The sequence below is a fragment of the Dermacentor silvarum genome, chromosome 2 (genome assembly GCF_013339745.2).
Source record: "Dermacentor silvarum isolate Dsil-2018 chromosome 2, BIME_Dsil_1.4, whole genome shotgun sequence".
In the NCBI taxonomy this organism is placed as follows: Eukaryota; Metazoa; Arthropoda; class Arachnida; order Ixodida; family Ixodidae; genus Dermacentor; species Dermacentor silvarum.
Genome location: NC_051155.1, coordinates 197,350,777 through 197,377,727, shown reverse-complemented (window position 1 = coordinate 197,377,727; position 26,951 = coordinate 197,350,777). Strand labels below are relative to the sequence as shown.

Genomic DNA, 26,951 nt, shown 5'->3' with positions numbered 1-26,951 from the left:
TTGACGTTATTTGAGTGGCGTCACTACAAGCGACATGCACTTTAGCTTTACTAGTAACAGCTAAGTAATGCTTGCAAATGGAATTTTTCACTGAACCCACCGTGAAACACTAAATCGGCCAGTGGTTTAGCTGTAAGTGCTCTAAATTATGCAACACTCAGTATATTTAGAGAGCCTATTATTGTTTCTGAACACTATCTTTAAAAATTATTGTGTCATGTGATATTACACTAAATAAGATGAGGGTGAATGTGGTGCTGAAAATTAACTTTTCAACTGTTGCACAAATATTTATGAAATTTTATAGATTTATGTATCTTGTTTTAAGCATATATTCTAAATTTCATTAATACAGATCAAATAAAAAAGAAGTTATGGCTCTAATACAGACCAATTAGGCATGTCATCCTAGGAATGCTATCATTTCAGAAGTAATGAAGACGCACTGATTGTTTTTGTCAAATACCTTCTAGAGGGGCTATAATGCAGGATAAGGCCAGTTGCATGTTTTTCATTACATTTCTGTAACAATGTCAGCGTTTTGAGGCTAAGTTCAATTGTTTTCTTTAGTCATTTTATGTCAGATATGTAATAATTTCTTGTGTTAATAAAGATTTAGACATATAAAAGGTACCTTAACTTGTTCCTGACAACATTTCAGCCCAGAAAATACATTGAAAGCAGGTTTTGGTGAAACAATTTGGAAGTGATCGTTTTCCTAAAGGTTTTGATCGGCCAAAAAGTGCAAACTGAAATGAGCTCAAACATTTCAGAACATGTTATTTTCTTTTAAGACCAAAAATAATTACTCAAGGTGCCCTGCTCCATATGTTGGACCCTCCTCTTCAGTTCAAACCTGCTCTGCAGCAATTTCAAGTCCTTGCTTTTTTTTTTTTTCATCTTTAGAGTAGCCCAGCGCCCTTGTCTGCGCTCCCAGACAAGGCTGCCGCAGCCAGAATTATGCCTTTCTTTTTAGTTTTTACTTTGCGGTTTGCTGTACTCTCGGTGGAAGGTCTCCCATGATTAAAACGCGTGAAAAACAAACTTTCAACGCGGCATTCACTTCGTGTTCGGTTTCTTGCCCGCTATGTGGCCTTGTCTTGGGCACACTTGATGGCGAGTGAGCGCCACTGTCACGAGAAGATGATTTATTTTCTTCTTTTCTACGGTGCAGATTGCAACCGAACTTGGTGATGAGCTTTTTTTATACGTCACGGAATCCAAAATAAACAAAACTCTAAAATACGTTTTTCTGGCGAAAATCTCGATTTTAGTCCTGCATCCCCCCTTAAGAGGCATGTGATCAACCATCTGCACTAATATATCATGCCAGCACCGTAATGTAGTGCCATTTTTCTAGCCGCAGGCACAACTTGCAAGGAAGTTATCTTTTTTTTATTATTATTATTTCACACTTGCTAAAATTTGTGCGACATAGTGTAATGGAATGTCATCTGCGATTTGGTGTAAAAATTTCAAGAGCATACTGAAATGTCTATGGCCAACTTTGCTTCTCACATTGTTTGAATACAAATCAAGGCCTCTCCTATTTAGCTAAAACACTAAGCTAGGTGTGAACCTTTATTCTGACTTAGTTGTTCCTTGGTTCGTTGTCTTCTGTTGTTTTGGTTCGTGCTGACTTCCCCAAGACACTTGTTTCTCATTTGGCTTTAGCGAAAATTTCCATCACTAGTGCAAGCCTAACTGAGGCTTGCCCATGCTCTTCAGGTGCTCGACGACATTGAGCACATTGACTTTGAGGGTTACCTGGACGACCCGTATGGACCCATGCTGGCCGACTGGAAGAAGAAAGAGGACATTTGGGATGATTATCGTTATCGGTAAGCCCCGCTTCAAAGGAGCACTGATGCATTTTTTTCAAAGTTGTAGTAGAAACTCTACCACATGTCTCTCGCATGTAAAAAGGTGGCACTTCAAAAGTAGGCAGGTTGGGAAACACTCTTAAAATATTTTAATTTGATACCAATGTTGTCTCGCAATGGCCCGTATGACCCAGACTTGGCATCATTGACATTATTGTGATGTCAGAACACAGAGTGAAATTTGCTGGCATCGTGTAACAAAAAGGCTATGCATGATGGTGTTGCTCATGAAACAGTAAAAACAAGAGTGCTACCTATGTCAGTTTATTCTGGCTGTGCTGCCGTGTGACAGCCACAGCGATCACTGGAATGGCTGTCACTGTATCATGACGTCATGACGCATGCACCTTCAGAATCGGTGACAGCAGCTTCTATAAGATGGTGTAGTCATCAACGATGTGCAGCAGGCTACTGCAATAGCTCCTATGCTAATATATTTATCTTCAAACCCAAAGTGGCTATGAGGGGATTGGTGCAGACAGTGGCTACACAAAACATAAAAACATTGTATGACAAATACAATAAATGGGAAATAATAGGATGCAAAATCTCGTTGTTCTGACCTTAAGATAAAATTTCTTGTTTATTGGATAAAGTAACACTAATTTTCATCAATGAGAGGTTTGATCTGTGTTCATCTGTGCTGCCATCATTTCAATTCACATTATGGTTGTTAGTGCCTTTTAATGGGCAGCTACTGTTGATAATTAGCATTGTAGTGTATGGTACAGTAATAACTTTCTTTACTTTTTTATTCTTTTCTGAGCTTTTAAGAAGAAGTTGTGTTACATTTATAATTATATTCATATAAATATGGTAACTGAGATCAGTTGACAATTGAATTGTACACGTTATGCAAAGCTGTCCTATGACTTAAACAACTTTAATATCATTTTTTTTAATACTGGAGGTGAGGGTAGGCTGGATGAGCTGGTTATTCATTATGCATAAAGGTCAGTTTTAAAGTAAGTAGAATTTTGTAAAATGGAACCCGAACTTTAAGAAAACAGAGAAATATGTTCCCTTTAACAGTATTTTACTTAGTTGTAAATATGTGCTGGGGTGCAGCACTATACGTCATACATCCCCTTGATGCCTTTCTCAATAATGTTAAAGGGCCCCTCACCAGGTTTGAGCATTGCAAACACACAAGGTGGTGCGTAGATCATGCAGTGGCAGTCGTGTCTGCAATGTATCAGACAGCTGCACGGCGCAAAAAAATGGTTGAAATTTCCAACACAAGCCTGTGCTCCCTTTTTTTCGAGGAGCTCCACTTCCAGCCAGGTTGTCAAGGTCACACACACACAATTACCTCTACTTAAGGGGCCACTGCCTGCAGTGTCACTGACTATGGCATGCGACTTCGGTAAAACGTCAAATGCAGAACACGCAGTACCGTCACTTGAAGTGCGCCGCATAGCAAAGGAAGGATGAGAAGGAAATAAAAGGAGGCGGGGCTCATGACATAACGCAGTCCCTCAGCTCCAGTATAGGAAAAGGCGGGGAAGGAATGTCACTTGTGGACGCTATTCGAAGTGAAGGGGGAGAGTGTCTATATTGGCAGTGAAGTTCACCTCCTGGAAGCATGGCAACACGATATTTAAGTTTCTTCTATCTCCTGTAATAATGAACCAATTTTAAAAGTTCTTACGCTAATACATTCCCTAAGCAGTGGCATGCAACTTCCAGTGTATAACCAAAATTTGCAATGGGGCCTCGTGAGGGGCACTTCAAGCATCCGAAAGTGAATGTAGCTACTATATTTTTTACAAAAAACAAGAGAAAATGACAAGGTGCTTTTGCATAGCATTCACAAAATTTATTTTGCAACAATTATTGCAATGCAAAAAAAAAAAAAGTGTCAATTCTTGATTTCTTGAGTCCTCGCTGCTGCTTTTTAACCCCTTGAGGACAAGACATATGCATGCCTGAAGAAAATTCTTATTTTTCATCGAGATCTCGCAAAAATAATTGAGAATACGAATGCTCAACGAAAAAAATATATATATGTTGCGGAAACGTCTTCAGCAATAGATTGGTTGCCTGTAGGCAACAGCAGACAGAGCACCAAAAGCAAGCTTTGCCCCAAGCGATCTATGGCCTCATGTAGAACTTGTACAGAGAGTTTTCGTCGGATGTGAAGGAGAGGTGTACATTGCATTTCACTCTACAACACTTGCGTGATACCACTGCAGTAGGGGATTTTGCTTCGGTCTTCCTCCTCTGACCATGCTTTCCAAAGAAAGGAAGTCGCACCAAACTTCTTCCTTTGTTCCTGCTCTAACCCAACAAATGTCGCTTGCTGCCTACATTCGATGTACACCCAAGATATTTAGCCAAAAGCTCCATACTCAAAACCAGAACTCTGCAAGAAAAAATATTTTTGTGGTTTGTTGCCTGCAAGCAACACTCATCTATGAAGGGCTAAGGATGGCTTTCTTTGCCCGAAGAGATGATTAGGTACTGCAATTAAACAGCACCCTTCAATTGATATCATCATGGTGCCAGGAATGGCAGATGAGTTTAAATGGATATGGTATGAGTTCAGATGACAATTACTTTGAAGAAAGATCTAATTACATTTCATTATTTTGTTGACTCAATGGGTTTTGCGAACAGTCTGGGAAATTGAATATGTAGTTTTCACAATCACTTGTAACCTGAGCTGGACGGAGCACATTATTAATCATTATTACAGCAAGAGTCTCCCATAAATTACACTTGTGGCATACAAATTGTGAACTTGACCAGTACTTCAGTCTGTGAATATTGTTTATGACACACTCTCGCAGATGCTTGTTGATCATCTAAAGAGTATCCAGAGAAAATATTTACATTTCAAATATAATTTCTCTGATAAAGAATATGCATCATAATTGTATAAAACCATTCAGAATTGTGAAGCCTGTCAACTAGAAGAGAAGTAATACGAATAACATTTTTGTATAATTTAAAGGGGCCCTGAACCACCCCTCGGGCATTGTGAAATAACATAATCCACGAGTAGCATACGCTGCTGTGAACATCTCAGCCAAGTTTTGCTGTCGTACGCGGTGCGTGGAGCTCGCAAGTGGACTGCGAAGTCACCTTTCTCTCAAACGCCCTCGTTTCGACAGAGCCATGATCCTCACTCTCTTCTTTGTGCTTTATTGCGTAATAAAGCACATTCCAATATGCGGGTGCTATTCGTCACTGCGGTTGGTTATATTGTGGCCGCCGCGGAGTGCCGCCATGAGTCCACTGGCTAAGCGCACTGCAGCTCTCTGAGGACAGCCGCGTTTGGCTTACATTTAGCACGGTGTCGGCACCAAATCGTAAATTTGAACTGCGCACCACGTTGACATTTTGAAAGCGGAGCGTTGTGGCCCCGCCGTAGCCTTCGCAGTGCAAGGCATTGAAGAAGGAAGGGGGAGCACAGGGCCGGTATTTTGTAGCGATGCCTTTCCGGGTAATAATGCCTTTTCGCACTTATCACGCTTTGTCAGTGGTCAGAGCGATGGTCCGCACGTGTTATCATCGGGATCAGCTGGCCGTGAGCGGTGGATGACAAGACTAGTACAGAATAAGTCATAAGCACGGTGTAAGATATATACTCTTTAGGTGAGGACACTCGCCAGACTCGATCGACCAGATAAAGTAGCAAATGCGCGCGCTGATCGGCCCGGTGACGGCAGCGGATACCTATCGGCAGTACGACGCAACTTTAACGCAGAAAACTTTTTATTGGTTTAATCTCCCGTTGTTATAGAAACCGGCGGTTCGCGGGAAATCTGAAATGATTGAGTGACGTGTGAAAGTAGGTCACCGGGGAGAGGGCATGCGTGCGTTCCTTGTCGGCGCAAACGCTCGCCTGCGTTCTAATTTAAGTTGCGTCGTTCCGCCGATAGGTATCCGCTGCCGTCACCGCCCCGATAGACGCGCGCCCTTGCTACTTTATCTGGTCGATCGCGTCTAGCAAGCAAGCCGAGAAGTGTCCCCACCTAAAGAGTATATATCTTAGACCGTGGTCATAAGGCATCGCTACAAAATCGCGGCCCAGCTGAGACTGTGTTTGATTGCCAATAACTCCGCTTCTGCTGAACGCATTGAAGTACTTTTTGCGGCAAAGTATTTTTGAAATAGCCTATTTTCATCTCAAATGTCTTTCTCCACTTCGATAAAAAGTGGTTCAGGGCCCCTTTAATGCATGGTAGATTTGAACTAAAAATTGATTGCAGTCATAGTACATGACAGAAATATAAATGTTTAATTTGCAGGTTTAATTGCTAGAAGGCTGTTTTCAAATGTTTTTTTTTTTTTCCACGAACAGTGTATGAGTGGTATGCATTGCTGTCAGTTCTGACATGGAAAAACAATTCAAAGAGGCCCTGAACCACTTTTTATCGAAATGGAGAAGGACATTTGAAGGTAAAATAGGCTATTTCAAAAATATTTTGCCGCAAAAAGTACTTCAATGTGTTGAGCGAAAGTTGAGTTATTGGCAATCAAACATTGCCTCCCTTGTGCTCTCGTTCTTTCTTCAATGTCTTGCACTGCGAAGGCTATGGCAGAGTGGGGCGTGCCTTGCCCCCAATCATCAGTCATAGCGCTTGCTGTCAAGCAACAAGCTCAGGGTTTGGGGTAGCAGTGCAAAAGTAACAACAAATGAGCAAGGTATAATCTGCACTCACACTGAACTGAAATGAAGTTATGTTGCTATGACTGTTGCTTGGAATATAACTGCAAGAACAGTATATTTTCTCTTCTCTATGTTTTGTGCCACATGCAAGTAGGACTTCTGCGGCACAGTTTGTGGCAGCAAGCCCCCTTCCGTTCTTTTCCTTCAGTGCGACACATCTGCCAAATCACTGTTGTCCAAGTACTTCATTTGCAAAAATTTAACGCAACCACAAATATAATGCAAGGCGGGAAGAAGGGAGAGGGCACCTGCGATAGCATTAAAAAAAATTGATTTGGTTATAACTCCAAGTAAGCATTTGTAATGCATCTGTACCCATTAGAAACAGTACCTTTAAGCCTACTGTGATGTGCTCAAGCATCATGGTAATGCCCATCGCTGCAAGATCTGTACTGTAAGTTCTGGGTCCTGCTCAGGCACATATCGCGGAACAGGATCAGTTGTCGCTATATCCTGAAATGTAAAAGGCATCTGAACACTCAGCTGAGCTGTGAAAGGCGGCAAGCTGGCATGTTTGCTTGGTGAGGCTGCTTACACGGGCATCACCATTGAGGATCAGCCCACTGGACCTATACTCCCAGCAAGAGCATTCTTATTGCAGTTGGATTACATTGCGCAATCGCTCCCATCCTCTCTCGTTGTGTACCCTCACTGTTCGCAAACCTGTGCCCATTGCTACTGAGAGGTTGGCTTTCCCGTAATGCTTAAACATTGAGTGCGCCTTATGCACTATATTCCGCCAGCAGCATGAAATCATCACAAAATTCAGCACATAATCAAGCACTTACTATTCTCAAATCAGATGGAAGCAAACGCAAAAAGTGGTGTGTGCTCCTTTACAGCCAGCAATATATTAGATTTGTTTTGAATATTTCCTGCCGGATATTCGAAAATTCTTTAGTAGTAGTACCTAGTTTCTGCATTGATTACGAATATTAAAAGTATAAGATCTAACGGTGCTCAAAATTTTTGAATATTTGCACACCCCTACTATTTTCTTTTATTTTTCCACATTGTTTCTATCCTGCACGTCTAGCTTTTTTTTTTTTTCGCGAATAATTTTACATCTAGGTTCTTTAGTATTTGCACTGCCAGTTCTGCTTATTAAAGTGTTGCAACATCCTCTGTTCCGTGAAAATTTTGCTTCTGATTTATAAATGTTTTTTCTTGCAATAAGCAGCAATGCCATTTCACTGATTTCCATTTACTGAGATTTTGTTCTGTTAGGTAGTTTGAGCTTGTAGCGTTTCGTTCCAGCTAAAGTGACAGCCCGCATGCAGTCTGATGCTTGAGTCAGCACGCTATGTGACGCATGTAAGGCACCACACTATACTCTGTCTCATACTTAGTAAGCAATGCTGCCTAAGCTATGCTAGTCGTGTAGTCTCCACACCACGTGTTTCGTAGTGCAGTTGTTTTTGATGTGCGACACTATCTGTGAAATAACTATTTTGTATATTTAATTTACCGCTTGTGGATATAATTTTATGTGAAATTGTATTTCTGCACTTTGGTGTTTCCAGTATGTGATGCTGTATGTTTCGGTCGCAAGTGCAAGCACTGCGCTGTGGCTGCTGCTCGCATAACTGTGTCACTGGGCTCATTCAGTGGCAAGCAGGGTCAGATCTGTGCCACCTTTCATGTAATAATTACATCATATTTCATGACATAGATGTACGACACTTGATGTTACATGTTACTTGAGTGACATGATGCATACCTTTATCTTTCATATGTGACTTACTACATTTTGGTTGCTTGCTATGTATAAAACGGGGTATAAAGTGCATTGCAGTGAGATGTGTCATTCTTTGTTATTTGTTATTTTTTTTTTGTAACTCTTGTTCGCAGGCTAACAACTGAAAAAGAAGAAGTCTTGAACAGCCTCGATTTGGACTACTTTGATGCTCCGGAGCTTGCCATGAGTGGAGAAGATACCGAACAGATGCTGGACATCATAGAAAAGGTAACGAAAGTATGCCATGCCTTGAAATTCGGTATGGAGAGTTCGGCCTCTTTCGGGCCGTTGTCTTCTGGCACTTCAGTATTTACAAAATGGCCGTAAAGGGCTCTGTGCTTCGTAGGGGTTAGTCAGCAATGTGTCGAAAGAAGTACCCACTTGCACCATTGCAAAGCAATGCATATACTGTCAAGGTCCAATTTTTCGGACTCCCAAGAGACTGCTAGAATGTCTTAAAATCAGGCAGTCTGAAAAAAAAAAAAAAAAAAACAATGCATACCTTTAACTGCTTTCAAGGGCTCAAATTGCCACAGCCACATCTGAAATAGCTTTAAAGGCCGGCCAGTACACTTATTAGGCATCTCGGTGCTCGTACTGTAGCAGAAGACGGTGGCTGCACGCGTGTATTCTTGAGGAGCACACTTTGTCCCGTAACAGTGGCCCCTTTGCATTCTTGGTATACTTCACCGCAATACATTGCGTATGTTTGACCGCGTAGCACTGCTGCATTGAGGCGAAGCTGACTTTTGGGAACCGGCATTATGCAACACTTTAGACACCTGCCGTGCTTTCTGCTTCAACACCATCGGCAAGGATGACGAAGGCAGAGGTGGCGCCATTGTCAACAGTGGCGAATCTTCAATGAAAAACATGGCACCAAACAGCAGGAAGTTGATAGCGAACGTCGAAGCAGCTAGGCCTAACGACAGCGCCAAATGATGTCTATGCCTGCCAGTGGATCGGTGTGCAAAAGCGGAGGTTCCAGGCTGCGAGATAATCAGAATGGTGGCGTTGGTGGCTTCAATCAATGCAGTTTTGAACAAACATCCGAAAAATCAGACGGCGAAAAGTTTCAGCGTTCGAAATTTTGGACGTCCTTACACACTGGCTCTATAGGGTACGTGGCGGTACCGCAAAGGTGTCCGAATTATCAGGCATGTCCAAAAAATCGATCGTTGACTGTAGTGTTAATCGAAGTGACTATACGAATCTGAGCCATCAAGCAAATCGCACTTGCAAAACAAGACCAGTCAAGTTGCCTGTCTCATCTAAAAGCACTCGAAAATAAGTGAACACTTTCACACAAAGAGCGTGCCCCTAAATGTGGCTACTATGCAATATGCGCATTCAATGTTATTGCTCGTTGTACTTAAACAATTCACAACTTAGTTTATTCCTTATTGCTTTTTTTCAGCAGCCTGCGCTGCTTTTTTTTTTTTTTTTTTTTTTTATAAGGCTAAGAGTACAGGCTCAGTCAGTTTCACACATGATGCCAACATTTCCTACAGGCACATTTATTATTATTTTAGCATGTATGGCTCACTTCCAGTAAAGAAAACATTGTGTTCTATTGTTTTAATATGCATTTTATAAAATTGCTGAATTTGGCAAGAAGTTTAGGGAAGATGGCCAGGAGATGGCCAGCATTGTTGATGAAACGCTATGGTTAAATTTTGGTTTTCACTTCTCATCCGCGACATGGATTGAGGATCAGAGTGGGTGCTGCTCCATTTAAGGCTGCTTGAATATATTAACTTAGCATTCACTCCTACTTGGCTCTAAAAATGAGGCTCGTGCTTGTCTTCCTTTTGTGCATATTACCCCACTGAAGTCAGCATTGGTCACCTTCTAAGAGTATTTTCCAAGCTGCACAACTGCAAGTGATGTCCTTCACCACATTATGCCTCAGTGAGGGTTTTGGTGCAACAGTGTGACGTGCACTTATTTTACCTGGCACATTAAGATATGTTAAGGAAGAGCTGCATCACAGTTGCTACTCAAGTCCAAGTACAGAGCTTACTTCACATGACTGATTTATTTTTAATTTTTTTGACATCTGCAAACTTTACGAACTGTTACATGTGCACCAGACAAGACATACAGACTAAACGGCACCCGCAAAGCCTGCAAAGCTAGCCCTGACTGTTCCCTGATGAAACAATCACTCAAGCATCAATAAATGAGTTAATTAATGAACAAATAAATGGTTTGAGAATAAAACCTGATTATTTTGATAGTGTTACAATAGTTTAATGCCAACAAAGCAAAAAAACACAATTGATGGAAATGTTTTATAAGTAACTAAGCAAGACTGGCAAGCCTAAATTTACTTTATAGTAAGTAAGTAAGTAGTAGTGTAGCAGTAATTAAGTACAACTTGTCACTCAGGCATTTCAAAGGCATTCAAACTGATAGCGTATCGAGTCAACAGTGAATTAGGCACCACTACAATGTCGGCTTCAACGGTCACCGAGTCAGTACTCTGTCAAATAGTTGTGCACAACTCCATCGAACTCGAAAGCAATCGAGCAACAGGCATGGCCACCCTTGTCGGTAGCTTCTTTGCACTTTGGTCAGTGGCAGCCTAACAATTCAGTACAAGCTCCACCCACCAAACCCCACTCCACATGTTTATTTATTTATTTATTTGTTGTTTGTTTGTTTGTTTGTTTGTTTGTTTGTTTGTTTGTTTGTTTGTTTGTTTGTTTGTTTGTTTGTTGATTGATGCTGTCGATCCCATTGAGGATCATAACAGAAAAGGCTTGTACATAGGTAATCTTAACACCTGACAGATCAATCTGTACAAATGTGATTACACAAAATAAATAGACAATAAGCATAGCTAAACGTATGGTAAGCAGAAATAACTGCAAGTAACACGTGGCAATAACTTTCAGAATAACGTGTGAATAAATTATAAGGTTAATTTTAGGTATTCGTAGTACAAGTAAAAATTATGTATACAATAAAGTACACAGGAAATAAAAATGCGACAGGTAGGTCATAATTGTGAGTCTTTTTAAACTAATGACAAAAATATAGGTAATGTTGGGCATTTTGTAATAACAGAAACCAGCTGTTTCTATTCATGTGCCATTCAAGGAGGAAAAAAAAAAAGGAATACTGATGACTTTCCATATGAAATGAGAGTTCGTTTGATATGAATGTCAGGTGGGTCGTGTCTGTGCTATAGATATACATTTGGAACTGTCTGTCTAACTGGTTATCTATTAGTTGGTAAATGATCTTCAGTCACACAAGCATTGCTTAATTTTTTTAAGTGGAATACCGGCTTGTTCTAGCGATTCTGTAGGTGAGCTTGTTATATTATATTTGTTGTAAATACATTTTAGCGCCTTTCTTTGAACAGCTTCTGGTTTACTTAATGAGTTGTTTGGTGAAAAAAACTAAACATTGGCATATTCTAAGATCAATCTCGAAAATGTTTTATATTGTTACATGTGGAAAGACACACACGAAATAGGCTATTTACAATATATTTACACAGGAACCAAACTGCCAGGCCGACACCTTGCTCACGCCAAAAACCCAGATGTCTTTCTCATGGCGGCTCGTCTCTTGAGCATCTCTAGATGATATCGTAATACTACCCCCCCGGCGGCAAAAGCGCCGTCACGGTGCTGTTAAATATCCAAGGCGCTGGGAGAGGTGTAGGGTTTGAGTCGGGCGACGTGGACAATATCACTGGTTGTCACAGCGGACGACTGTAGTGGGCGTGGCTAGAACGATTTCATAGGTGACATCGGTCACTTGGCGGAGCACGCGATATGGGCCTGTGTAACAGGAGAGCAGTTTTTCACAATGGCCAACTTTACGCAATGGTAACCAAAGCAACAACACGAGGGTGCCAGGTGCAAAATGCACATCACGGTGACGGAGGTCGTAGCGTTGCTTCTGTTTGTCTTTAGACACTTGCAGACGAGCACACGCAAGTTGGCGAGCATGGTCAGCACGCATTCTTGACTTCCTTTAGCGCAGCTCAGTTTGAGTATGAAGGAAAAAAGGGGACAGGTGACAGGGTGAGTGCTAACTTCCAACTGATTTTATTTCATGATCCTATTGCACATTATATAGCCCGCTCAAAGCACACGTGACATAGCAAAAAAAAAAATTAAAGAACACAAAAATTTAAATAAGAAGCATGTGATTGCAGTTCACTGAACCTGTGTTGACAATCTAAGAAATTCACGTTCCTTGCTTGATAAAGCTAAGGAGGGTGTGCTTACGCACAGCTTTTCACATTTCAAAATGGCTTCAGCCTCAATAATCTCACGCGTCACTTGATTGTGGCTACGTCCTATGATGATGCATCTGTCAAGTAGTGGTTTGCAGCCGCAAGATTTGCAATGTATGGCAAGGAACCCGCTTGATGAAATTTTGTTGTTAGCATTGTAATTATGCTCGCGCAAGCGATCGTTAATACACCTACCGGTCTGCCCAATGTACACACTGTTACACGACAAGGGAAACTTATATACTACTGCGTGAGTGCAATCAACATACTTGTTAACATGTCTTTTTTCACACACTGGTAGCGCGTCTTTCTTAGGGTTAGTAAGTTTGCAAAGCCTATCCAGTTTATCAGGAGCAGAGAACACAACTCGGATGTTCGCTCTTTGTGCAATCTTTTTTTAAATTGTGAGAAACATTGTGAATGTATGGCAACACACTTGTTTTGCAACCAGCGCTCGTGCAGTCGCGCACTCGCGCAGTTGTATATAAGTTTCCCTTGTCGTGTAACAGTGTGTACATTGGGCAGACCGGTAGGTGTATTAACGATCGCTTGCGCGAGCATAATTACAATGCTAACAACAAAATTTCACCAAGAGGGTTCCTTGCCATACATTGCAAATCTTGCGGCTGCAAACCACTACTTGACAGATGCATCATCATAGGACGTAGCCACAATCAAGTGACGCGTGAGATTATTGAGGCTGAAGCCATTTTGAAATGTGAAAAGCTGTGCGTAAGCACACCCTCCTTAGCTTTATCAAGCAAGGAACGTGAATTTCTTAGATTGTCAACACAGGTTCAGTGAACTGCAATCACATGCTTCTTATTTTAATTTTTGTGTTCTTTATTTATTTTTATTTTTTTGCTATGTCACGTGTGCTTTGAGCGGGCTATATAATGCGCAATAGGGTCATGAAATAAAATCAGTTGGAAGTTAGCGCTCACCCTGTCACCTGTCCCCTTTTTTCCTTCATACTCAAACTGAGCTGCGCTAAAGGAAGTCAAGAATACGATGCACCAACTTGCCCAATCTGCAGTACTTCTGATGGTCAGCACGGGCGATTGCATCATGGGCATAATCGCTAGTTGAAGCTGTAGTGGACGGAAGCACAGTGTCTAGTGGTAGCGTCAGTTCTCGGCCATACAGGAGGTAAAACGGGGAAAAGCCACCAGTCTCAAAACGGGAAGAGTTGTATGCAAAGGTAATGTAAGGTAGAGCCAGGTGCCAGTCACGGTGGTCAGCTGGAACATATTTCGATAGCATGTCTGTAAGGGTGCGGTTCAAACGTTCAGTGAGGCCGTTCGTTTGTGGGTAGTAGGAGGTGGTAATCTTATGCTGTATTGAGCAGGCACGCATGTTGTCGTCAATGACTTTGGACAAAAACGTACGGCCACGGTCGGTGAGCATTTGACATGGAGCACCATGCATAAAAAGGATATCGTGTAGGAGGAAGTCCGCAACATCAGTAGCGCAACTGGACGGAAGAGCGCGTGTTATGGTGTAGCGGGTCGCGTAGTCCGCAGCGACTGCAATCCACTTGTTTCCTGATGTAGCTTCCGGAGAGGGGCCCAGAAGGTCTAAGCCAACACGATGGAAGGGCTCGGCAGGGATATCGAGCGGCTGCAGGTAACCAGCAGGGAGCTGGGAAGGCTTCTTGCGTCGTTGGCAAAGCTCACAAGCGGCAACGTAACGCTGTATGGAACGTGCAAGACCAGGCCAGAAAAAACAGGCGACGTACTCGGTCATAGGTTCGAGATACGCCAAGATGTCCTGCCATTGGAGCGTCGTGAAGCTCTTCTAGAACGGTTGAGCGGAGGTGTTTAGGTACTACAAGTAGGAACTCAGAGCCGTCCGGATGAAGGTTACGACAGTATAGAGTACCGTCGCGGAGGACGAAGAGTCGTGGAGTAGCATCGGCCGGAGCGTGTTCAAAACGGTCGATGAGTGCTCTGATGTAGGCATCACGACGTTGCTCGTCGGCGAAATTAAGGAGCTTGGATGCTGAGAAAACGCAAGCAGCACTGTCAATATTGGAGGAGTCAGAGTCGTCAACAGGGTAACGCGACAAGCTGTCAGCGTCTTGGTGCAAGTGGCCAGACTTGTACACCACGGAACATGAGAACTCTTGTAGCCTCAAAGCCCATCGACCAAGCCGGCCTGTAGGATCTTTTAGCGATGAGAGCCAGCAGAGGGCATGATGGTCAGTGACGACGGAGAACGGACGACCGTAAAGGTAAGGCCGGAACTTCGCAACAGCCCAGACTACAGCAAGGCATTCCCTTCCCGTAATGGATTAGTTGCGCTCCGATGGTCATAGGAGGCGGCTTGCATAAGCAATAACGCGATCCTGGCCACGCTTACGCTGGGCTAAGACGGCACCTACGCCATGACCGCTGGCATCTGTACGCAATTCTGTAGGGGCATCAGGGTCGAAGTGGGCGAGAATGGGTGGTGAGGTAAGAAGAGTGACGAGACAAGAGAAGGCAGTGGCTTCTGAAGTACCCCACGGAAATTGTACGCCTTTCTTCAACAGATTAGTGAGGGGTCTAGCAATTGCCGCAAAATCTTGAACAAAACGACGAAAGTACGAGCATAGCCCAACAAAACTGCGAACATGTGCGGCTGTCTTCGGAACCGGAAAATCTCGGACAGCACGAGTTTTGTCGGGATCAGGCTGTACTCCGGAAGCGTCGATGAGATGGCCCAGAACCGTAATTTGGCGGCGGCCAGAACGACATTTGGATGAGTTGAGTTGCAGCTTCGCCTTTCGAAATACATCAAGTATAGTTGTTAGACGTTCAAGGTGAGTGTCGAACGTTGGCGAGAAGACGATGACGTCGTCGAGGTAACAGAGACATGTGGACCATTTAAAACCCTGGAGCAAGGAGTCCATCATATGCTCAAAGGTGGCAGGGGCATTGCATAATCCAAACGGCATTACTTTAAATTGGTATAGGTCATCAGGTGTTATGAACGCGGTTTTTTCTCTGTCCATATCGTCAACAGAAATCTGCAAGTAGCCAGAGCGAAGATCAATAGAAGAGAAATAGCTGGAACCATGAAGGCAGTCAAGGGCGTCGTCAATACGTGGGAGCGGGTAGACGTCCTTAGTAATTTTGTTCAAATGACGGTAGTCTACACAGAAGCGCCACGTGCCGTCCTTCTTCTTAACCAACACCACAGGTGATGCCCAGGGACTCGAAGAAGGCTCAATGATGTCTTTATCTAGCATTTTGTTTACTTCATTTTGAATTACACGGCGTTCCGACGCAGAAACTCGATATGGTCGTCGGTGAATAGGCATAGCATCGCCAGTAGGAATCCGATGCTTGACCGCGAGCGTCTGGCCTAAAGGGCGATCGTCGAAGTCGAAAATATCTCGGTACGACGATAACACTTGACAAAGGTCTTCGCCCTGTGTAGAGGGTAGGTCTGCCGCAACCATTTTCTTTATGTTGGGATCGGCGCCCGAGGCTGGCGCGAGGGGCCCGCCATGTTCGGAAGAACCATCGGTAGATAAAGCTGCCACTTGATGGTCGCCGAGACAATCAACATTGGCAAGGCAAATACCTTGCGGGAGAATTTGCTTTGCCAACCCAAAGTTAAAGATAGGCATGCGAGTGCAGTTATCAGTAATAGTAAGAACACTGTGAGGCACGGTGACATCATACTGTAGTGGAATGTCGGGCAGAGGAGTGACGAGGCACTCGCCATCAGGAACAGGTGGGGATGACATCAGTTCAATATAGGCTAATGACTTTGGTGGCAGGCGAATAAATCCGGTTGGGCGTAAGCGGTACTGGGGTACATCAGGAGGTTCTGCGAGAATCGGCAACTCAAGGCGAAGGGTATTGGCGGAGCAGTCAATAAGAGCAGAATGCGCAGAGAGAAAATCAAGGCAGAGAATTAGGTCGTGGGGGCAATGAGCAAGTACGGTGAAGAGGACAGGAGTGTGGCGGGCCGACGATAGGGACAGTATCTACATCCGCAACGCGGACGACGCGTGCAGACGCTGCCGTGAGGAGCTTTCCGAGTCGTCGTCGGAAGGCAGCACTCATAATTGGAATATGGGCCCCTGTATCGATCAGTGCAGTGACAGGATAGCCATCAACGTCAACGCCAAGAAGGTTTTGGTTCGTAGGCAACGTGAGCAGAGGATTTGAGGGCAGGGTCGACCACGCAGCTTCACCTCCAGAAGCTGCAGTCGCTAGTATTCCGGCTGGATCCGGGAGGCGATGGACGGCGAAGAAAAGCGGCGGTGTTGGGGCGAACGAGACTGATGGCGTCGAGGTGAGGGCGAGCGGCTGTAGCGAAGGTTCGGAGCTGGGGCGTCAGCGGTAGCGGGTTCATGGCGGGTAGCATAGGGAACTGTAGGTCGAAAGGTACGGGAATAAGCGTCGGCGTACGTCCGAGCAGGTGGTGGCCATCGGTTGCGGCAATGACGAGCGACGTGGCCATGCGATAGCAGTGTAAGCAGATCGGCTTGTTATCAGGGGTATACCATTCGGACGGGTTGCGGTATGGAGCAGAAAAGGACTGCCGGGGACGCTGCGTTGAGTCGTTGAACACACGGAGTTCAGACCAATGTTCTCAAATTCCTGTCGGACGACGGCCTGAATCATTGCAATCGTGGTTGCAGGCAGAGCGGGCGGCGGCGCAGAGAAGGCTGGCAAACAGGTGGCCTCGAGCTCGCGGCGAACAATATGGGTTACGTCGTCACAGGTGGTCGTCTGACGCGGTTGACCCTCACATGTCAACGTAGCAGCAGTGTTTGGTAGCCGTGTGATACGACGGCTCTTAGCCTGTTCAAGGCGACAGCATGCTTTTATGGCGTCGATAGTCGAGACGTTGCCGAAAACAAGCAAATTGAAAGCGTCGTCGGCGATGCCCTTTAGCACATGTGCCACTTTATCTGCTTCAGACATAGTGTCGTCAGCTTAGCGGCATAGAGCCAAAACGTCGAGGATGTATGAAACGTAGGGCTCCGTAGATGTCTGAAAACGAGACGCAACAGCCTTTCTCGCGGCAACCTTGCGCCCAATGGGGTCGCCGAACAGTTCCCGTACCTTTTCTTTGAAACTGTCCCAACTGGTTAACTCATCTTCATTCGTTTGGTGCCACACGCGTGGGGTGCCACCGAGATAAAAGATGACATTGGCGAGCATAATTGTTGGGTCCCACCTGTTATTAGCGCTGGCGTATTCATAGAGCTTGATCCATTCGTCAACGTCCTGTCCCTCCAGGCCAGAGAACACACCAGGGTCGCGATGTTGGGCAACCGTGACGATTGGAGCAGGCGGACGAGCCGAAGCCGTTGCAGATGCGGTCTCGTCACCGGTAGGCATGGTGACAAGCTCGATGTAGCGACCACTTCGGAGTTCGTGGCGAGGACGGGGATCGCAATCCTCCACCAGAATGTTACGTGTGGAACGACACACACGAAAGAGGCTATTTAGAATATATTTACACAGGAACCAAACTGCCAGGCCAACACCTTGCTCGCGCCAAAAACCCAGACACACTTTATCGTCTTTCTCGCGGCTGCTCGTCTCTTGAGCATCTCTAGATGATATTGTAATAATATGCTAGTAACTTTGTACATTGTGGCACTAGTCTGATGTCACCGCACTGCAAAAGTTGTACTTTTAAACAAGGTACAACTTTTGCAGTGCGGTTGAGGTAACGTGAACATGAAGATCACGTGGAAAGTCGTGGGTTAATGTTAAGCCAGTGTACACCCAGCCACAAAATATTACGGACCATGAAATCTGAGAAAAAGCTAAATATCTCTGTAATCTCTGTATCTCTGGCAACGCAGCCTGGTATTTTCATTTCGGGCTTTGACTAGAATATGCTAACAACATTGTTGTATACAGTTTTACTGGCTGCTGCTACATACAGGCTGCACGGGAATTGAACGTTTTCGGAGATCCCCTGGTCCGTAAATTTTTGTGGCCGGGTGTACTTGTACTCTTTAACCAGGTTAAGTGTGGTACTATTTATAGTGCACTAAAATTCTGATCTGTGCTTCTTTCTTGTAATTAGGTAGCATATATTTTAATGCTGAGTGTCATTTGCCATACATTTCACCGTCTGCAACCAATGTTAATGCGTTGTTTAAGGCTAAATGATCAATATAAGAATTGATTAGTTGATACAAAACACACTTCTCAGCAAAAAGTCCAATGTTAGCAAGAATATTAGAGGGCAGCTGTTTACTGTATAGAAGAAATAAAACTGGAGCCATACGCTACCTTATGGAACCCAAGATCTCACATTAGATTTAGTGGAACAAGGCTGATTTATTTTTACAAACTGGGTGCAGTTAGTAATGCAGTCTTTAACACGTTCACTGCGGCATGGGTCAGTGGTGTATCACGACTGTTATTCCTCCTCTGTGGCTGTGCAGGGCATTCCTGCAGTCCGCAATGAAGTCCTTGCTAGAAATCAAAGGAGAGGAAAAATTCTTGCTTCTGATTTGATGAGCCGAAGCACCATCCCTCCACAGCTTGAGTTAGTTTCAAAGGAGCACCACTCCCTGGTGACTCACAGATGGGTCACAATGCACCAGAGAAATATTACAAGTGACCCACTGGTGGATCATCCTGCACATGAATCGATACTTTAAAAATTGTTGCCGCAGCGAACATGTTAATCTAGTCAGGAATGGGGCCTTTTCCTAAGTTACGTAAGTACGAGTTTTTTAATTAGTTCTTTATGTGTTAAGCAATCAAAAGCATGAAAAGTGCAGGAAGATTAGGTCTGTCTGCTTCTGAAGATGAATACTTAGCCATATGTCGTGAACTCAGTTGGCTGTATGATTGTGGAAACACGTTTGTGAAAACTGTGCTGACATGCTGTAAGTATTTCTTCCTGTCTAAGGTGCTTGGTTATGTGTTTTAAGACAATGTGTTCTAATAGTTTACATACTGTGCATGTTAATGAGATTGGTTTGTAGTTAAAACAAAAGTTCGATTTTACTTCCCGATTTATGAACTGATATTATTTCAGCTGTTTTCCATTCCTGAGGGAGTGTGCCTGAGAACGGTGTCTTGTTAAAAAGTATTAATAGGTACAGATAAACGTCAATATAACGAAGTCAGTAAAATCTGAAATTTACTTCAATGTATTGAAATTTAATTATATTAAAGATCTAGCTTTTATGCAAACAAGTGCAATTGCCCCTAGACTTTTCCTACAAGGAAGGGGCCGCAAAATTCTTTAGATCTTAGATCAATCGGAAAAGGCAAATCTGAATGAGAAAAAGTATAATTTTTTTTATTTGAGAGTCGGTGACGAAAGATGCGATTTTGTACTGTGTCGACGATAGCATCTTATCGGAGGTATGAAGCGAAGCCAACTGTACTTTCGCGTCCACTCCGCCCCCATGGCTGATAGGGTCGGCTGCATTGGAACGACGCCATCATGAAAAGCGCCGGCAGTGGGGGCGAATGCTTCGTCTCCCTCCCGCTTCAACCTGTCTCCAAAACGCAAGATTCCACAACCTCCAGTGCTAAACACGCAGGAAGACCGCGTACCTGATGCCATACCATCTTGGCACGCCCCCTCTTTGCATATGCAGCCGATTATAATGAGCGTGCGGGCTGCGTAGGCTCTCAGATGCACTGACAGTCATGCACCCAGCCAGGCAGCGCTAGAAAAGGAAACACACACCAACCATTAGAGGCTTGGCTGCCGTTACGTTTCTTTACATTAATGCAGTTCAAAAACATTGTTGGAGCAGTTTGGAACATTGTTGGAACGTGCACACATTCAATATGATACTTGCTGTCATGTACTTGCAGCCACCAATGAAACGCACTGGAGAAGAGGTGGTGGATGTTATCAAAAAGTTCACTGCATATAAGTTGTTCAGATAGCTTTATTCTGTCCTCCTGTAGACAGTTGGCATATTTTGTTGCTCACTCGTAGTGTTTACACGTGAAAGGTCACTTGACAGTGATGTCGGGTGATGATCATGTCGAGCCATAGTCTGGAAATGTTGACCCTCTATTTTTATTGTCAGAGAGGCTCACAATGCATGCATGCAATGTGCATGGATTTTGCTAAATTGAAACTGCAGAGCAGAATACTTTGCTAAATTGCAAGAAAGAAGTGTATGGCTTTCAAAGAAACTAAGATCACAAAGTGAAGAAAGTTTGTTACGTAGTGAATTTCATAATTGAGATTCGAATGGGTAAATGAGACAAATATTGATGGTCTCTTCAGGTTTGTTTGATAGATTGAAATATTCGAAAATCCCCGAGAGAGCTTCCCGCACCAATTCGAGTGCTTCAGTAATAATGAAAATAGTTTCATCCGTAAAGCACAAATGATAAGTTGGAAATTGCAGCTACCTCTGTGGCCAAAGGCAGGCATATGGGCTGTGCAAGCCTCATGCACCTTTATTGCTTTAGCATTTTGATTGTTCAGGAAAGCTTGCATGTTGAAGAGCAAATTCTGTGATTCAAATGCCAAACTTGTATATGTTTCACAGCAAACTTGGTAGAGTTGACCTTACTAAAAATTTGGTGCAAATCTTTTGATAAGTTACAAGTTGCCCGACTTCGTCTTATCTCTCTTACATTTGAAGCCTCAGTGGTCATTGACCACTATTATATCAAATTTCTTGAGGCTTGTTGAATAAAAATCACAGCCATACACATCCACTTGCTTTCAGGGCAAGTGATGCACTCCAGTCAGCATTGATGGCATTTCATCATACATGTTTATGGGTTCTGCCGGTTCAGCAATATCATTCAGTGACCATAGAGAGATCATTTCTCTGGCATGTGGTGCTTGTGTAAGAGGCTGCCTTGGTCATACACAGACACAGCAAGTAGGATAGTCATAAAAAGGAAAATTGTCATTCACCCAACTGTCGCACGGAGTAACGAAGGGAACCTATACAGGTTTCCCTAGAAAGAAAGCTTTGCAGTTAAAGAAAAATTCGTCCTTATCGAACCTGGGACCAACACCTTTCCGAGGCACTCGCACTACCACCTGAGCTAACCAGGAGGCTAGCAACTTAATCTAAAACTCGAAGCACAGGGACACTGAATATGGCACATCAGTTCTACAGAATCCCACAAGGTGGAGGAAGGTTCATGAAGTCAGGTGGACAACAGTTTTCCTTTTCATCACCTTTCCCCCCCCCCCCCCCCCTTGCATTCCTCTGTCACTTAAACTTGAACTTGCGAAACAACAAAATGTCTTTCGCTTGTTCATGCTTCAGGTGTCATTGACTCAGCTGCCTAGTTTTTCTTCTGCTAGTACAAAAATTGCCAGGTCCTCTGGCAAGTAGCCCATGAGGACGCAATTGAGCACTGCAGTATACTAATCCAGCGGTATGCGCAGGCCTTCTAGCACACTTATGTGGAATCTCACTGTGTCATGCAGCAGGTGCAGCTTCTCCACATTTTTTCACCAGCAACACTAGGAGCTGGCTGATGTGTTAGTTAGTCCAAGCTTCTTGTCAGCTAACTCACTCTGTCAGTATCTTAACTGCAATGTCATACTTACTGTCAGCCAATCTTATGCCTTCGATTGCTCATTTTGAAGCTCCTGTCAGTACGTCAATAAATTTCTTTGTGGGCTCAGGATTTTCGTGGATTGTAGCACTGCAGTGATCCCTGATCCCTTGCAGCGGATGTAAATCACCGGCACACATTTTCACCCAAAGCCTCAGGAATGCTACTGAACAATGGCACATTGCACTGACCGGTCCTTGGAATGCAGCAGACTGCCTGTTGCTGCTCTGCATGGTCGCAGAGCAGTAGCGTGGTGTGGGAGATGGTTACATTTGTGCTCATTGTAGTCTTCACACTTTGTCTCTTGACATTTGTCACAAAGTCTAAATATAGGATGATTCCACGGCTCATCATCGGGTTACAGTCAAAGCTGACCTGAATTCAAACGCGACCTGAATATAAGATCTGGCAGTCTTATGCTTAAAACCTATAAGCAAGCACAATGACAAAAGCTTTTGAAGAATGGGAAAAGTGTGGATGGAAACGCCTGATAAGTGCTACCACAATACAACACCCGATACCTCCGAAATATTTTTTGCATTTCCTTAAGAATTTTTGTTTTTATGCAGTTCAACGATAAACGGAAATACTTCCAAGAGGGTTACAACAAGCATCTGGGTGACAGAGGACTTCTCTTCAAGATGAAAAACATCAGCAAGTGGGAACAGATGAGGTACAGGTGGTACCTGAACAAGTACTAACCCTGCAAGGCTCACACAGATGACCAATGACATACTAGAAATAAATGTTATTGCCTCCACTCTCGTGTACATATTTTTTTCTTCAGTGAGAGCCAACACATTTCTAGTGAAAACAAAATGCAAGAATCAAGCAGGTGAAATTAGGATGCTGTGATGGATGTGCGTGATGACAAGAAACAATTTAGTTTCAAGCAACCAGACCTGAGGAAGTTTTGTGCATCGCAGCCATGGTGTTGATTCCCGATTGGCTTGCATGACTAGTGCATTTTGCTGTTCTGCACAGAGCTATTGAAGCACTGCGTGTTCCCAGTAACAGCCTAGCTGCACAATTCCTGCTTACATGCTTACACACAATGGCACAGCATGTAAATGCCAACAAGAGTGTTCTTTTCTGCACTTGCAGTTTTAAAATTGTGACTGTGGCATCACAGGCAACACATGGTCAGGCATCATGTTTAACCCTTTAAGACACTGTGTACACAATTGTGCATGCCAAGGAAGTGCGTCAACAGCAATAGCATTGATAAAAGTAATGGTACTTAAAATGTATCACATACATCTTGAAACTGTTCCGATTGTAATTGTGTAGCAAGTTTGAATAACAGGTTCAAAATGTTTTAGTAAAGTGAGTGGGAAGGTAGGCGGTTGTGTTGTAGGGCTCGGGGGTGGTGGTCTCCGAGTCTGACGTCAAACTGAGGGTCGCGCTCTAGCCTACGCCACCAGTGCATCTCGTAATGGTTAGCTGGCCTACGCTACCGGGGCGTCACACAGAGGCTTAGTGGGCCCACGCCGTCGTCTGAGCTGACTTGACGAGGGTTTCTTCGTGATGAGCACGAGGTCGAGAGGTAAGGTAAACGGAACAGGGGGTTTATTTACATGGAAAAAGCAAACTTATTTACAGAACAAGGGGATCATCATCGTACTGGCCGGAGTACGGAGCGCAGTACATCATAGCATGTTAGTGCTACTACATCTCAACAGACTACATCATTCTGGGAGAGCACTAGCTACATGTCAGAGCAGATGGGAGAGCACTACTACATGTTAGAGCAGATGGGAGAGCACTCTAGATGAGCCGAAAAGGTCTGCTTAAATGCACCTTGCCATCCCTAGATCCCTAGGCCAGGGAAACCTGCGTTCATACCCTCCTCCAGGCTCCAAACAGAGTCCAAAGTCGCCGAAGGCCCGCCTTGAGGATGAGGGTACTCATGAACACTCGGGCGCCTTTGTTCCCCGAACACAGTTGGAAAAGTAGCCTCAAGCGCACACGGCTCACTGTCGCAGAGAATGGAGGGGACGCTCGTAGACGGGAGGTGTCACGCTTGACTCAATCTTACGCGTCTTGGCTTCTAGGATGGCCCAGCAACTAGCTGCTTCGTCTGTCAAACAGCTATGGCGGCTAGCAGCGGCCATAACGAAATGGCGTAGAATGCACTTTCCCAAGAGTTTCTCGAGCCCAGCATCTAGGTCGGCGACGAAGTGGCCACCAGCAACCACATATTCGTCGAAACATGTCTCGCCATGGTGTCGCCGCTGGTCTTTCCCGTGGGACGTATTTGCAACTCCACAAAGCAATGCGTCGCAGGAAAGCAGGGGAGGATTGAAGGTCGCTGCCCCCGCTGGCGTTCGTAACAGTATGTACTTGCTCGGTGTGAGTATGTCTTCGTACATAGTGTGTGTTATTATTTCATTTAATTGTTTTTCACAGTGTGCTGCATCAGGCATAATTTTCAAGTGCCTGGATGGGAACTTTTCAAGCCTGCTCGACATTAAATGGTTGATGTTCTCGCATGTAATGCTCCTGTAGTGAGTTTTCACTTAGCGTCGCATGTTCTGTAAACTTGACAAAACTCACTAAAGAAATAAAAATTATCAATCTATTCTGCAGCTGTATGCTTTTTACGATTCTGACTATGCAAAAAATGCGGTGAAAGTATGTTTTCAGTCAATAGAATTCATTGGCGGCTGAAAGGGTTAATTGCCACAGTTTCATCATGCTTGTGTGTTTACACGAGACAGCTGATGTGAACAGATTTCAGCACCCCATGCTCACACTGACCACAGTAAAAAAAAAAAAACTTACTGAAGAGCTCATTGTACTATGCTGCCCAAACAAAACATGGATTGTGTTCGATGTCCTAAAGTGCAAAATATTGCTGTGGGACGCTCAATCCTGGCTTACAGCTTTTGCCGTTCTATTAAAGCAGCAGTTTTAAAAAGTGAAGCTGGGCTTGCTGTGCCCATCTGTCCATTATGCCATTGTTGTTTATTGTGTCATTGGGCCAACTTCTCCATAAGCCCCCTCAAAAAAACTAAAGGTTCCCCACCACCTACACTAAAAATTGAAATTGCGAACCTAAACTGATGTGCAGTTGAAAGCCGGGTACATTAATCATTCTGCTATGTTGCAGCTTTTTTAATTCTTTCACGGTATTTATAACCGTGAGGGATGTTAAAATGGTGCATGCGCAGAACTATATGCAGCTTCGTGGGTCTTATCTCGCTCATTTCAGACATGGAGCCCTGTCTACGTTATCAGATGTGCAAGCACGCCGGAATGAAACTCAACCAGGAAAAACAAACCCGAATGCTCATTTCCCTTCACACTGCAAAATTCTTCACAAAATACAAATCCTTCAATATTAAGAGCCTCCACAGTTTCTCCAAAGAGGCTCTGGTTTCTCTGACTAGCGCGGCTTATGATAAAGTGGTATAGAGGATGCAGAAATTGTGCATAGACTATTTCCATGCGTGCTATAAAGATTCTCATAGATGCTTTCAGACTACCAAAGCAACAGGTTGCTGTTTTTGCAGTGTTTACAATTTTTAGCATTTAAGAGTTCGATATGGGTGCATTCATGAACTGAAGATTTCTTCAGTTATGACAAATTCTTATCACTTCCCTGCCTAAGCAGTAAAATACATCTTAGGAGAACTGTAGTCCAAAAAGCTCTGCTCTTCCCCAACCTTACACAATAGTATAGCAGAGTTGCGATCATCTCAATGTCCGCCGTGCTGGATGTGCAGTCGTACATCGTGAAGTTGCAGTAGCTTTTTGTATTGTATACGTCGTTCAGCTATGCGTTGTTGCATGTGTGGCCATTTATGGAAGAATCTAGAATAAGCTGTCCCAATTTTGATAAGATCTGCTTTGAAGCCACTAATGAATGCCTGGTCCATGGAGCAACTCGTCATTACATTCTTCTTCTTTCTGGGGTTTTACGTGCCAAAACCAGTTCTGATTATGAGGCACGCCGTAGTGGAGGGCTCCAGATTAATTTTGACCACCTGGGGTTCTTTAACGTGCACTACAACGCAAGCACACGGGCGTTTTTGCATTTCGCCTCCATCGAAATGCGGCCGCCGGGGCCGGGATTCGATCCCGCGACCTCGAGCTCAGCAGCGCAACGCCTTAGCTGACTGAGCCACCCCGGCGGGTGACTCGTCATTACAGATGCTCTAAAAATCTCAATAGTCTTTAATGAAAGTGATATGGTAAATGTGTATTAACACAGCATGTTCTGATGTTTCGGATATTTGATTGACCGACTTGATTGTATCTAATTGCAGAAACTGTTATTTCATTGGAGTCTTACTTTATTTTTTCTATATTGATGTTCAAGAACAGTAACAAAGAGTGCTTTACTTCCAGAATTATTTCCTATCACATGTTATCATCATTAATAGTTGATTAATATATTGTTTGTGGAAAAGGTGGTGACAATCGTTGCCAACATTTACAGTATTACCAACCGACTATAAATTTGGAAAATTTTTGACATTTGTTCTAATCCTTCAGGCGTTTTCAAACTCAATTTGATTTCCACTTGAGACAAAGCACTAAGAAACAAATTATTCACACAAAAATTATTTTGTCTGTAAGTTTAACTGCACTCAAAGTGCATTACATCTCTCCTTGATCCATATGAATGAAGTATAAGTAAAGCTATGCATAAAAAAGAGGGGGGGGGGGGGGGCAGCAATTCTTGCATTGCCAGATTAACCCTCTTTTTTCTGGGAACTAGCAGGTTTGCACTGCTGGGTTTCAATGCTTCAAAATCGAGTGTTGTGTCTGGTGTCCTTCGTGCAAACTATTCTGATCCAAGCTGCCCAGCTGAATGCTGCGCTATATGCTTGAAGTAAGAAATGACACACACACAAAG

The 26,951-nt window shown here is 43.8% G+C and overlaps 1 protein-coding gene across 1 annotated transcript in view; it reads left to right on the top strand.

Annotated features, from left to right (window-relative positions):
* The window catches only part of LOC119442414 (NADH dehydrogenase [ubiquinone] 1 alpha subcomplex subunit 10, mitochondrial-like), a 39,557-nt gene extending 16,710 nt beyond the window's left edge, over positions 1-22,847 (top strand). The window contains 3 exon segments of the mRNA XM_037707287.2: positions 1,729-1,841; positions 8,413-8,527; positions 22,657-22,847. Of these exon segments, the coding sequence (XP_037563215.1) occupies positions 1,729-1,841; positions 8,413-8,527; positions 22,657-22,788 (360 nt within the window). The 3' untranslated portion in view covers positions 22,789-22,847.
* Positions 22,848-26,951: the final 4,104 nt, after the last annotated feature.